The sequence below is a fragment of the Dacryopinax primogenitus genome (assembly GCF_000292625.1).
Source record: "Dacryopinax primogenitus strain DJM-731 SS1 chromosome Unknown DACRYscaffold_15, whole genome shotgun sequence".
Lineage (NCBI taxonomy): Eukaryota > Fungi > Basidiomycota > Dacrymycetes > Dacrymycetales > Dacrymycetaceae > Dacryopinax > Dacryopinax primogenitus.
The window spans coordinates 539542-550488 of NW_024467212.1; the positions used below are offsets into that span (position 1 = coordinate 539542).

The window sequence follows — 10947 nt, forward strand, 5'->3', positions numbered from 1 at the left end:
GGCTCAGTCATCCAATATCCAATATCATGAAGTGGTCGTATTATTCAAAATCATTATCAGATCCATCAATCAAGGTCGTTACAATTACAGAAAATCAAACCAATCACTCGCGTGAAGCCTCAACGCATCTGTCGTCAGACACCGAGCGCTCAATCCACCCACTCAGGCTCCAACTCCCATACAATATTCGGAACATATCTCGTGCGCTGAATCCTTTCCCGCACCGAGACGTGCACTTTCATCCTCCCATCCGGTGTAAACCGGGGTGCGCCATTATTCGGCCTACATACGAGATGTCAGCTGACGAACTTCGACGCCTCAGAAAGCAACCCACCAAGGAGAAAGTCTCCAGTGTTTTGGTCCGCCTTGCTTTGTCGCTATTCGGTAGGTGAAAGGAAGGATCTCAATGATCCACCAAGACCGGACGAGCTTGAGCTGGTCCGAAATGAGTGCAACCGTATCCTCGGCATACCGTTTGTTGAGGTTGGAAAGATGGTTCTCGGGTGCAAGGGCTTGCTGGACATGTCCTGCTGTATCCCTGGCAAGGACCCTCTGGGGGTTGGGAGACGGAAGGATGATCCCATCTGCCGCCAGGGCAGCTTCGTCAAACACTATGCCGGTGTTGGCAAGCACGATCTCGCGGATCATCCATGTAAGTGGGATCCTATTGGCACTGAAACGCTCCGTATTCTGGGCACAACCTCCGCCAACATCTGCGAAAGATCAGTCAAGTCCGGGGAAGGGAGACAGCGCCGTGCGTACCGCCGTGTCCACCCGAGAACCAGACCTCTAGAACGTCCGTTGGCGCGCGCTGTTCCAGAGAGAAATCGATGCTGCCCTCTTCCTCCTCCATGCTTATGTCGGTCGGCACCGGGACGTATTTGTGGTGATCAGAGAGCGATGCTGACTCTGTTTCCCCTTCGTGCAGCGTTTGTGATGTCCCGGGAGGAATGAACGGCGCCTGCCAAAGATTCTCCTTGAACTTGCAACGCCGCTCGTCGAGTGAGATAGCGTGCTAGGTTGTGAATCAGACGACGCTTTCAAAAGTGAACGGTTACCACTGACTCGGAACACCCGGATATGACGGTCCGACGAGCTGAGGGGCAGATCCCTGACAGTGAATACGCCAACTGAAGCGACAGTGTCCCAAACACCGAGGAAATCTACATGCACTTCGTGGGAAAACGCACGCTTAAAACCTCGACTCTGTGTCCACCCGGTAGCACTCGTGTCGGTGTACATATTGTACGCAAAGGGGATCTGTTCATCATTCCCACGCGAAAGAAGCCCCACTTTTTTGAGCATACCAGCTAGGGCACGAGCCGTGTAAGCGCCGCGAGAAAAGCCGAAGATGGAGATCTTGCTCCCGGGTGTCCAGTTGTTCATCAGGAATTTATACCCGCCCATGATCTACACAAAGTCGTATGAGCCAGAAAGACACGCCCATGACGTGCACTTACGTGGTTTGAAATGTCCCACGCAAACCCTTCATCCATTTTTTTGAGGAAGTTTACCATGAAACGCATGAAAATTCCAGGAGGGATGTAAGTCCCGACGCCTGTCTTTGATGGGCGTCAAATTCTGGAGCCTGGAGCCCGAGGGAGAAACTGTTCCTCACCTGATAGTAGACTTGCTGCTCTTGCAGATCGTCTTTCTTCAGATAGGAAACCAAGTGGACGATGTTCGTGTTCGCATCGTCGAACAGGTTGGCCGTGCCGTCAAAACAGACGATCAGCCGACGAGGATGAGCAGGGGGCTCGACGTATGGCACGCCATCTATAGAACCGTAGGTTGTTTGCCGTTGAGGGATGGGCGGCATTCTGAACTTGCTGGACGATCACAGGAGGTGTTCTCGATCGCACACTGGGGAGAAGCAGCAGGCTGAGGGCTGGGATTTATCTGTCCAGGCGGCATGCTGAAAAACGAAGATGCCCCATCGGATTACTTGACAACAGGGAATCCAGAGGTCGGCTAATAGCTCCGAAAATCACGCTTCACACGTCATGCAGTGGCTTGTGGAAGCAGAGTCTCATGAGCCTTAGGACTTGAGGGACAGCAACTAGAATGGCAGTATGGCACATGAGGCTTTTCCAAAGAGGACGTTGCAGCCCTGCATCCCAAGCGGTGATGGGTGACTCCGAAAACTTGATGGAAAGGATCACTGAATCCTCTGCGGCAGATAGGCGGTGCATTGTTGGCTAAGCCCTACATCCAGCCGCTGTAAGCCAAAAGAAGGATGACCTTCTTTTCATCCATAAAATCTTCTATTCGACGAGAGATTAAAGAGCCGAGCCACACGTGATTGTAAACAGTCAGTCAGGGCGGTACAGAGATTGTCAGAATCGAAGATATCGCACAATGTCTTGTTCTGCTTGAGCGCTGTGGGTGAGCAGGCTGTGCGTTGGAAGTGCTTGAAATAGATGCTTGACGATGAAACAGATTAGCAACGACTAGTGCGCTCCCTCGGTAGTACTCAACCTCTCCCTTACAGTAACGTCGTCGTCATGCTGCACCATCGTATAAACCGAATTTGGGCGTAATGGGGGCGTATCTTAGTCATCCTCCGATCACGGCCAGAAGCCTCGGGCTTGATCCCGGGTATTCAGATAATCAAGAATTCGTCCAAAGTCAACACGGGCGCTTATTCGGCGTATAGTCCTCCGCATGGCATACGAAATTCGTAGAGAGTTGATGGGGGTTGATGAGCGTTTGGTGAGGATTGTCGAACGTGAGCGGCCTGGGAGATTTCATAAGCTTCATACTGTGGCTGCTAGGAATATCCAGCGAGAAAGGGAAAGCCAGGAATAGCAAGACGCACAGCACACGGAGAGCCAGTACCAATCAGCCACAAAACTCTAGTTCAGAACGAACAAGTTTCGCACTGTACATGTCCTCTGAAACACTTTGCTCAGCTTGTACGACTCTTGGCAGCGTGACGTGACGCTAGTGAACTTCTCGCAAGCCAACTGCGAGCTATGAGATTCGGCATCTGGCCAGCACGGTACCGGGTGCCGGGTGGATCATGACCGTTCCCTGGAGGTTCGAGTGCAACATTTAGGGGAAGAGCGCGTTCCTGCTTATAGGACTTATAGGAAACTGGGAATAGGTTTTATGGATGAGGCACTTGGATAGCGCTCCGGTGGAGACGATTCCCTTCCCAAAGGGATTGGCACACACTATATATGCATATCCTGCACGGGGGAGGACGAGTCACCGGATCGCCAGACTGCGGGGGATGAGGCTCCTACCTGCAGTTACTGGCCCGGGATGATGCAAGGACGGTCTGCGATATAACAGTTTCACAGCTTACAGCATCAGAGGTATGAGCTCGAGCACCGAATGTTGCCAAACCCGGTCATCGGTCTCAGCTGGTTGTTTTCTCCCCTGGTACAGTACAGCAGAATGAACAGTCTGAGATCGATCGGACGTAAATGTAATACCCAAAAGAAGATTATCGAGACCCTGCTCGCCCTACCCCAGTCCGAGTGCACTCTCCCCCTTCAGCTCATGTGCGCTAAGCAAGCCATGGTAAGCGGTCAAAGCAGGCCAACCGACATGGGTCAAGCGTCATACAGCCTCATCACCTCCTCCAGCTCCGAATCCAATACAAACCCAAACGAGTCATCACTCGTATCCGCTCTCCCAGCGGCACACCCAGTCCCATTCCCGCTCGTGTTTGCGCTCATACTTGTCGTACCAGTCGTACTTCGAGTACTCCGGGTACTGCGCGTACTTCGAGCGCTCTGGGCGCTCTGCTCTTGCGCCAAAGCAGCGCGCCGGCTCGCACTTCTCGTACAACCCGCCACGCCCCTAACAGGAGTTTGTAACCCCAGCCCCAGCCCCAACCCCCCTAACCCCGCCGATGCCTGTCCCCCAGGCCCCCCAGGTCCGAGAGCTGCCTGGCCAGCGGCAGGTAGTGCAGACCCTTGCACGCCCAGAGCCACAACCGCTGGAGGACGAAAGGATGGGATCTTGTGCTTTTTTCCCTGGTTCAGGGGGGAAATAGCGGACCGGCGGGGTGGGCGAGGGGTGCGGGCCGGTGCGTTTGCGTTTGAGGTTCTTGAGGGGAGGGGAGGTTGGCCGCCGGGAAGGGGGACGGGGTTTGATGGGGCGTTGTGGCCCAGCCCTACTAGAGTAGTGTTGTGCGAGTGTGCCTGGGAGGCCCAAGCCTGGGAAAGGGAAGGTATGGAGAGCAGAGTGTCCTCCGACTGAGCTGTACGCTGCGCCTGGGGATGGGGCTGGGTCGAAGCGGCCAGAGGAAGCCCAACGAGTCTCGCTGTCTTGCACAGGCTTCCAAGATCTGGAGCAGACCCCGCCATCAGGGGTTTCTCACCCTCTCTCCCTCTAGATCGGGTACTAGGGCGTCGTCGAGGGGAGACGTTTGTCCGATCTGCGAGGACCATCCCCCTGTCCCTGTCCTTCTCCTTCTCCCCCTTCTCCCTCTCCCGCTCCCTATCACTCGCCTGGACGGAACCTTTCCCCCTCCCCTCCCCCCGAGGCTGAGAGCGCAACTGGGACTGCGAACCCCGAGCAGCCGCCCGCCGCTCATGATCCTGCATCACCCTCGCCAACAATAGTAAAGGGTCTTGAGTGCTTGAAGCTGAAGTGGTTAGGGGTGTGCCCCCGGATATGAATGCGGATGCAGGCGTGGCTCCGGGTAAGGGATTGGGTGTCTTTTGGGGGGCGGAGGATGTGCTTGCGCCTGTGGTTGGGCTTGTGCGACGCGTAGAGGGGCGGGAATGGGGTTGAGGGTGGGAATGCGTGTGTGTGTGCGTGTGGGAGTGAGGTGGTCTGCGGGGACGTTTCCTCTCTAGAGGTTTGGGCATAAACCCCTCTGGGAGTTGAGCTGGTGGGATAAAAACCCCGCTCATAGGTGCGCTATAATCTGTTCTTCGTCAGCTTCCAGAAGGGGCGAATTGGGGGCAGCGTACCCAGATAATATGAGGAGAGGAGGTCCTTTGTGGCGGATTGGGATGATTGCCATACTATGCGATCTTGTTCTTGGGGGATGTCGTCTGTGTCGACGTCCATATCCATGTCCATGTCCATGTCGGGGAGGTATGTGGATATAGAAGTAGATGGATAGGATGGTAGATGAGACTAATGGATCGATGAAGCGAAGAGTGACGCGTGGTGTTTAGACGCGTGCCCTGAATAGAAGTGGATTCTGCATAGCCACATTCATGTTGGGAATAAGATGTCCCTTATCGGCCCCCGTCATATCCTATGACCCACTGGTGAGAACACACAAGGGGATCAACCTCCAGTCCACTGGTATCTCCCTCGTGACAATCGGACACACCCGTACAACCGCAGCCAGCACATAAATACCCCTTCACTCCCTCTCCCCTCCACCCAACACTACTTCCCTCCTATACATCATGGTCGCTGTCCTCCCTCCATCGATTGTTCTCGTCACTGGGGCAAGTGGGTTTATCGCTGCTCACCTGTGTAAGCTCCTCCTAGAGAAGGGGTATAAGGTGCGCTACCTCCTTTCCCCTCTCTGCCCAACTCTCTCACTCGCTCACTTCGTTCGCTCGCCCAGGTCAGAGGCACAGTCCGCTCAGAAGAAAAAGGTCAATACCTCCACTCCCTCCTCTCCTCTCCAAACTTCACATACCTCATCGTACCCGACATCGAAGCAGCAGGAGCGTTCGACCAAGCCGTCCAAGGCGTAGACGCAGTCCAGCATACCGCCTCCCCGTTTCATGGCAGAGCTGTTGATCCCCAGGAACTTATCGGTCCGGCGGTACAGGGGACGAAAGGCTTATTGGAGAGTGTGCAGAAGTTCAAGTGCGCCCTCCATTCCGTTCTATTCCGCATCGCACAAGCTGACGCTTGTGCCAGCCCAGCAATAAAGCGCATAGTGATCACCTCCTCCGTAGCCTCCATCCTAGTCCCCTGCAAGCCAGGGACAACGTTCACCGAACAAGACTGGAACACCTATTCCCCGGGGTGCGTGGCGCGCGAAGGCATAAACGCGCCCAACATGGAAAAGTACAGAGCGAGCAAGGTGCTTGCCGAGCGCGCGGCGTGGGAGTTCGTACAGAAGGAAAACCCGGGGTGGGATTTGGTCACTGTTTGCCCGCCTATGGTCTTCGGAGTGCGTCCCTGCCAGTGCCTTCCTGAGAGTGCACCCCGCTGATCTTTTCCCCACGAGCAGCCGATCATACATCAAGTCAATAGGGTAGAATCGATCAACACCTCCATCGCCGCCCTGCACTCTGCCTTCACTCCCAGCGGGGCCAAGACCGGCGCCGCCGCGGGCTCCTCAGCTGGATCCTGGGTAGACGTGCGGGACGTCGCGCAAGTACACCTCGAGGCGCTGGCGCAGGAGAAAGCAGGCGGGCAGAGGTACATCGCCTCCGGGGGACCGTTTTCCTGGCAGATGGTGTACGATTCCGCACAGTCTGTTAACGTTCCTGATGGGGGGGGGCTGGATCTGGAAGCACTGAATAAGGGCACTCCGGGTAGTGATAGGGAGACGAAGTATAACGTGTTTTCGAGTGAGAAGGCCCAGCGGGAACTGGGGGTGAGCTTTAGACCTCTGGGGGAGTGTGTGAGGGATACGCTTGTTAGTCTTAAGGGGTATGGGTTTCATTGAGTAGAGTACTAGTGCGTCTCTTATAGGGGATGAGAGAATTAAGTAGCAGGGGGGGAATAAATGTAATGCATTCGATTGACTGAAGTAATACTCGTGGGCTGTTCGCGGGGTTAATACTCTCGCATTGTTTGAGCCGGAGTATGTCGGCCCGCTCCCGCCCCGTCGAATGGGTTTAATCCGGCCATGAGGAACGGCGCCGATACACACATACATACATACCTTCTAGGCAAAGGTATATGAGACAAGGGGTTCCTCCGTCCCTCCGTCCCTCCGTCCCTCCCCTCCCTGGCCCAGTCCCCTGCACCCAAAGTACTCCCATTCCTACTCCTACTCCTCCTCCTCCTCCTCCTCCTCCTCCTCCTTCTAGGCTAGGTATAAAGACAGAGACAGACAGACATGCCCGGCGTCCTCCCTCCCGCTCTGGTGCTCGTCACGGGCGCATCTGGGTTCTTGGCTGCTCATGTTTGTCAGGTGTTACTCGAGAGGGGGTATAAGGTGTGTCTTCGCTTCCCCCTCCCTGGCTAAGTTGCTCACTCCGTTTGCTCACTTGCTCACTCGCTCGCTCGCTCGTTCGCCCAGGTCCGAGGCACCGTCCGCACAGAAGAAAAAGCCCACTACCTCCTCTCCCTCTTCTCTTCCCCCAACTTCAGCTACATCCTCGTCCCCGACATCCAAGCCCCCACAGCGTTCGACCAAGCCGTAAAAGGCGTAGACGCTGTCTTGCATACTGCTTCGCCTTTTCATAGTAGGGCTGTTGAGCCGGAGGAGGTTATTGGACCTGCGGTGGAGGGGACTAGGGGGGTGCTGGAGAGTGTGCAGAAGATCAAGTCAGTCTCCTTTGCTTGGGTTGGGTTAGGCTGGGTTGGGGTGAGTGCAAGGGCTGACAGATGCCTAGCCCGAGTATCAAGAGGATCGTCATCACTTCCTCTATCGCCTCTATCCGTATGCCCTGCACCCCCGGCACAGTCTTCACCGAATCGACATGGAACACCCACAGCCCGGATGTCGTCGCTCGGGAAGGGGTGAACGCGCCCGGGATAGACAAGTACCGGACGAGCAAGGTGTTTGCCGAGAAGGTTGCGTGGGAATTCGTGCAGACGGAAAAACCGAGTTGGGACTTGGTGACCATCTGCCCGCCGATGATCTTTGGGGTGCGTGGGCTTGACTGCCGGACTGGACTGGGCTGGGCTGGGCTGACAGGGTTATAGCCGTTGATTCACGGTGTTAGCGCGGTGGAGAACTTGAATACCTCAACTGCTGCGCTGCGAGACGGGTTCACCGCGGAAGGAGCAAAGACAGGGACCGAAGCGGGGAAGCAGGCCGGTACGTGGGTAGACGTGCGAGACGTCGCGCTCGTGCATGTCGAGGCTCTCGCACAGGACCGTGCTGGTGGACAGAGGTACATCAGCGCTGCTGGGCCCTATAGCTGGCAGATGCTGTACGACAGTGTCCATGCGCTTGGGAAGGTCGAGGGCTTGGATATGGAGAAAGTGCCTAGGGGAACACCGGGCTCGGATAGGGAGACGGTGTATGATGTGTATTCTAGTAAGAAGGCGGAGGAGGAGCTGGGAGTTAGGTTTAGATCCATGGGAGAGTCGATGAAGGATACGTTGTTGAGCTTGAGGGAGTATGGATTTCATTGAGAGTACGCTTGAGGGTAGAAGATCGGATAAATTGTTAGAATGAGGAAGGATAAAGATGCTAAAGATGCTTGCCAAGATTTCACAGTCTCCCTTGAAGACGCAGGATCTAGACCTGAGCGACGTCATATTTGGCAGGTCCATTCCAGCCAGAGTAGGTGGGTGTCAGCGCACCTTCGTCAACTCAAGCATGGGCTTTCGTCGCCTCAATCAGGGCCGCGCCTGCCAGTCTTCCGGTACAGCCTGCACCGGAAACATAGAGGCCAGGAGGCTGGGATGTCCTCACTTTGCAGACACCAGGCGGTGAGGAGAGGATCATAAACCAGACAGGACAGGCCGACGTCCCCGACCCTCCGGTGTATCGAAAAGTGGGCCCACTTGTAGACGATTAGGTGCTTGTCTCCTAGATAATAGGACGACGTGAACTAAAGCGTGCAGATTGAGTCCAAAAGTATAAGGTGATTATAAAAGGCTGCATGGCTGGGCAGAGTGCGTCGATGAGCGCTTAAACTTCGGACAAGTCCTGTCCTCACGGTCCTCATATGTTCGCACTGCCACCTCTTTTCCCAAGCGCCTAGGTGTTTTCTCCTTCCCAGCCCGGTGCTGTTATCCCGCTCAATGTACATCAGGCAACTGCTGTAGATGGCGAGTTATCCGGCGTAGTCCAAGAATCAGAGATCCTATCTCCAGTTAGTGTGTTTTGCCCGGTGCTTGCAACATGACCTGCTTATGAAGCTGACCAAGCTATGTCAAGAGGGTCGACACAAGTGACCATGCCCCAAATGGACAAGGCGTGCACGGCTGCATATATATAAATACCATCGTCCGACAATGCGAGGATGATGTCCACAAAGCAATCCCGCCCGCCTCGACCTTCTTTCGAATTTAAGTGAGGCTAGTGCCTGAAGATGGTCGCTGTCCAGCCGCCCGCCCTTGTTCTTGTCACTGGTGCATCTGGATTCTTGGCAGCCCATGCATGCCAGACACTCCTAGAGAAGGAGTTCAAGGTGTGTCTGTTGTACCTGCTCGTTCGATGACAGTAATCTGACTCGGCAAGTGCAGGTCCGTGGTACAGTCCGCTCTAAAGAGAAGGGCGAGTACCTCGTAAACTTATACAAGAACTCCAACTTCAGTTACACGATCGTTCCCGATATCCGCCCGCCCAATGCGTTCGATGAGGCGGTCAAGGGAGTCGACGCGGTCCTCCATATGGCATCGCCTTTCCAGGTCAACGTTGTAGACCCCGAGGATCTCGTGCGCCCCGCCGTCCAGGGCACGAAGGGCGTACTGGAAAGCATACAGACGTTCAACTGCGTGACTATCATGTTGCAGTTGAAGATGATCTGGTTATTTATTGTCGTGATTTCCGTAGTCCGAGTGTCAAACGTGTCATCATCACTTCGTCGATCGCATCCATCACCGTACCCTCCGAGCCAGGACACGTCTTCACAGAAACGGACTGGAATACCTTGAGCGCCGACATCGTCGCACGGGAGGGGATCAACGCGCCGGGGATGGAGAAGTATCGCCTCAGTAAAGTCTCTGCCGAACGAGCTGCGTGGGAGTTTGTAGACGGTCAGAAGCCGACTTGGGATCTGGTGACCGTGTGCCCTCTAATGATTTACAGGGTATGTCCTTACTCCATTGCCCGATTTGATGCGCTAATGGGATCATGCTGCACAGACTATCATCCACGAGTGTGCATCGGTTGAGCGCTTGAACACGTCGATCGCCCAACTCCGCGTTGCCTTCACGCCCGAAGGCGCTAAGAGGGGCGAAGATGCCGGACGCCAGGCAGGCAACTGGGCGGATGTACGCGATGTCGCCGAAATACACACCCAAGCGCTCCTGCAGCAAAAGGCCGGAGGCAATCGGTTCATCGCTGGTGGCGGGCCGTTCAGTTGGCAAATGATGTACGACTCTGTCCAAGCGTTCGGTCATATCGACGGGCTCGACGTCGACCAGCTTCCAAAGGGGACACCAGGCAGCGACAGGAACACGGTGTACATGGTTACGAGCAACGAAAAAGCAAAAAGAGAACTAGGAATCAAGTTCCACCTTATGGGCGAGTGCGTTCGAGACACTTTGCTGAGCTTGAAGGCACTTGGATTCTTCTGAGACGGGCTCCCGATTGTCTTGGATGGAGACTAGGGGAGCCCGTCTCGCTTCGCTCATCGTTCTAGGTGCAAGGGTCTTATAGTTCCCATATTCCATCATGATATGTCCCATGTCCCAGGTCCTGTGTCCCATGTCCCATGTCCTGTGTCCTGTGTCTCATGTCTCATGTCCTGTGTCCCATGTCCTGTCCTGTATCCTGTATCCTGTGTCCCATGTCCCATGTCCTGTGTCCTGTGTCCTGTGTCCTGTGTCCTGTGTCCTGTGTCCTGTGTCCATCTCCCATCTCCCATCTCCCATCTCCCATGTCCTGTGTCCCATGTCCCATGTCCCATGTCCTGTGTCCCATGTCCCATGTCCCATGCCCCATGTCCTGTGTCCTGTTGAACAACCCCACCAGAGGTGGGGTGTGTCAGGCTGATATTCCCACAGTTATTTTTGGGCCTTAGAGACCATTGTGCTGTCAGGGCACCAGCTCATTGGTTGGTCAAGAGACATGACTTAAGCCTTTATGACATGGAAGTAGCTGGTATACCTTGGCATGTGCTGGAACCTGCTGGAAGGATTGGATGGTCAGGTGACCTGCTG

General features: G+C 55.1%; 5 protein-coding genes across 5 annotated transcripts; 3 read left to right on the forward strand and 2 right to left on the reverse strand.

Annotated features, from left to right (window-relative positions):
* Positions 1-393: 393 nt before the first annotated feature.
* On the reverse strand, positions 394-1744 carry DACRYDRAFT_37114 (uncharacterized protein; the record flags this gene model as incomplete). The annotated part of the gene is made up of 6 exons (XM_040774424.1): positions 394-462; positions 523-713; positions 763-1015; positions 1066-1410; positions 1461-1562; positions 1619-1744. Coding segments are annotated over 6 exons (1086 nt in total), but the record flags the coding sequence as incomplete, so codon positions are not given.
* A 1816-nt stretch (positions 1745-3560) lies between these two features.
* DACRYDRAFT_17291 (uncharacterized protein) lies at positions 3561-5049 on the reverse strand (the record flags this gene model as incomplete). Its single annotated transcript, XM_040771273.1, has 2 exons — positions 3561-4885; positions 4932-5049. 2 exons carry the CDS (start codon positions 5047-5049, stop codon positions 3561-3563), a joined length of 1443 nt encoding a protein of 480 aa, XP_040626533.1.
* Positions 5050-5218: 169 nt separating this feature from the next.
* Positions 5219-6646, forward strand: DACRYDRAFT_23705 (D-lactaldehyde dehydrogenase). Its single transcript, XM_040773352.1, has 4 exons — positions 5219-5480; positions 5546-5793; positions 5848-6103; positions 6164-6646. Exons 1-4 carry the CDS (start codon positions 5382-5384, stop codon positions 6602-6604), a joined length of 1044 nt encoding a protein of 347 aa, XP_040626534.1. The 5' UTR covers positions 5219-5381; the 3' UTR covers positions 6605-6646.
* Positions 6647-7000: 354 nt separating this feature from the next.
* On the forward strand, positions 7001-8593 carry DACRYDRAFT_117834 (D-lactaldehyde dehydrogenase; the record flags this gene model as incomplete). The annotated part of the gene is made up of 6 exons (XM_040770466.1): positions 7001-7099; positions 7184-7431; positions 7500-7755; positions 7813-8254; positions 8320-8359; positions 8419-8593. 4 exons carry the CDS (start codon positions 7001-7003, stop codon positions 8245-8247), a joined length of 1038 nt encoding a protein of 345 aa, XP_040626535.1. The 3' UTR covers positions 8248-8254; positions 8320-8359; positions 8419-8593.
* Positions 8594-9152: 559 nt separating this feature from the next.
* Positions 9153-10362, forward strand: DACRYDRAFT_117835 (NADP-binding protein; the record flags this gene model as incomplete). The annotated part of the gene is made up of 4 exons (XM_040770467.1): positions 9153-9251; positions 9307-9569; positions 9617-9872; positions 9928-10362. 4 exons carry the CDS (start codon positions 9153-9155, stop codon positions 10360-10362), a joined length of 1053 nt encoding a protein of 350 aa, XP_040626536.1.
* Between the last annotated feature and the right edge of the window lie 585 nt (positions 10363-10947).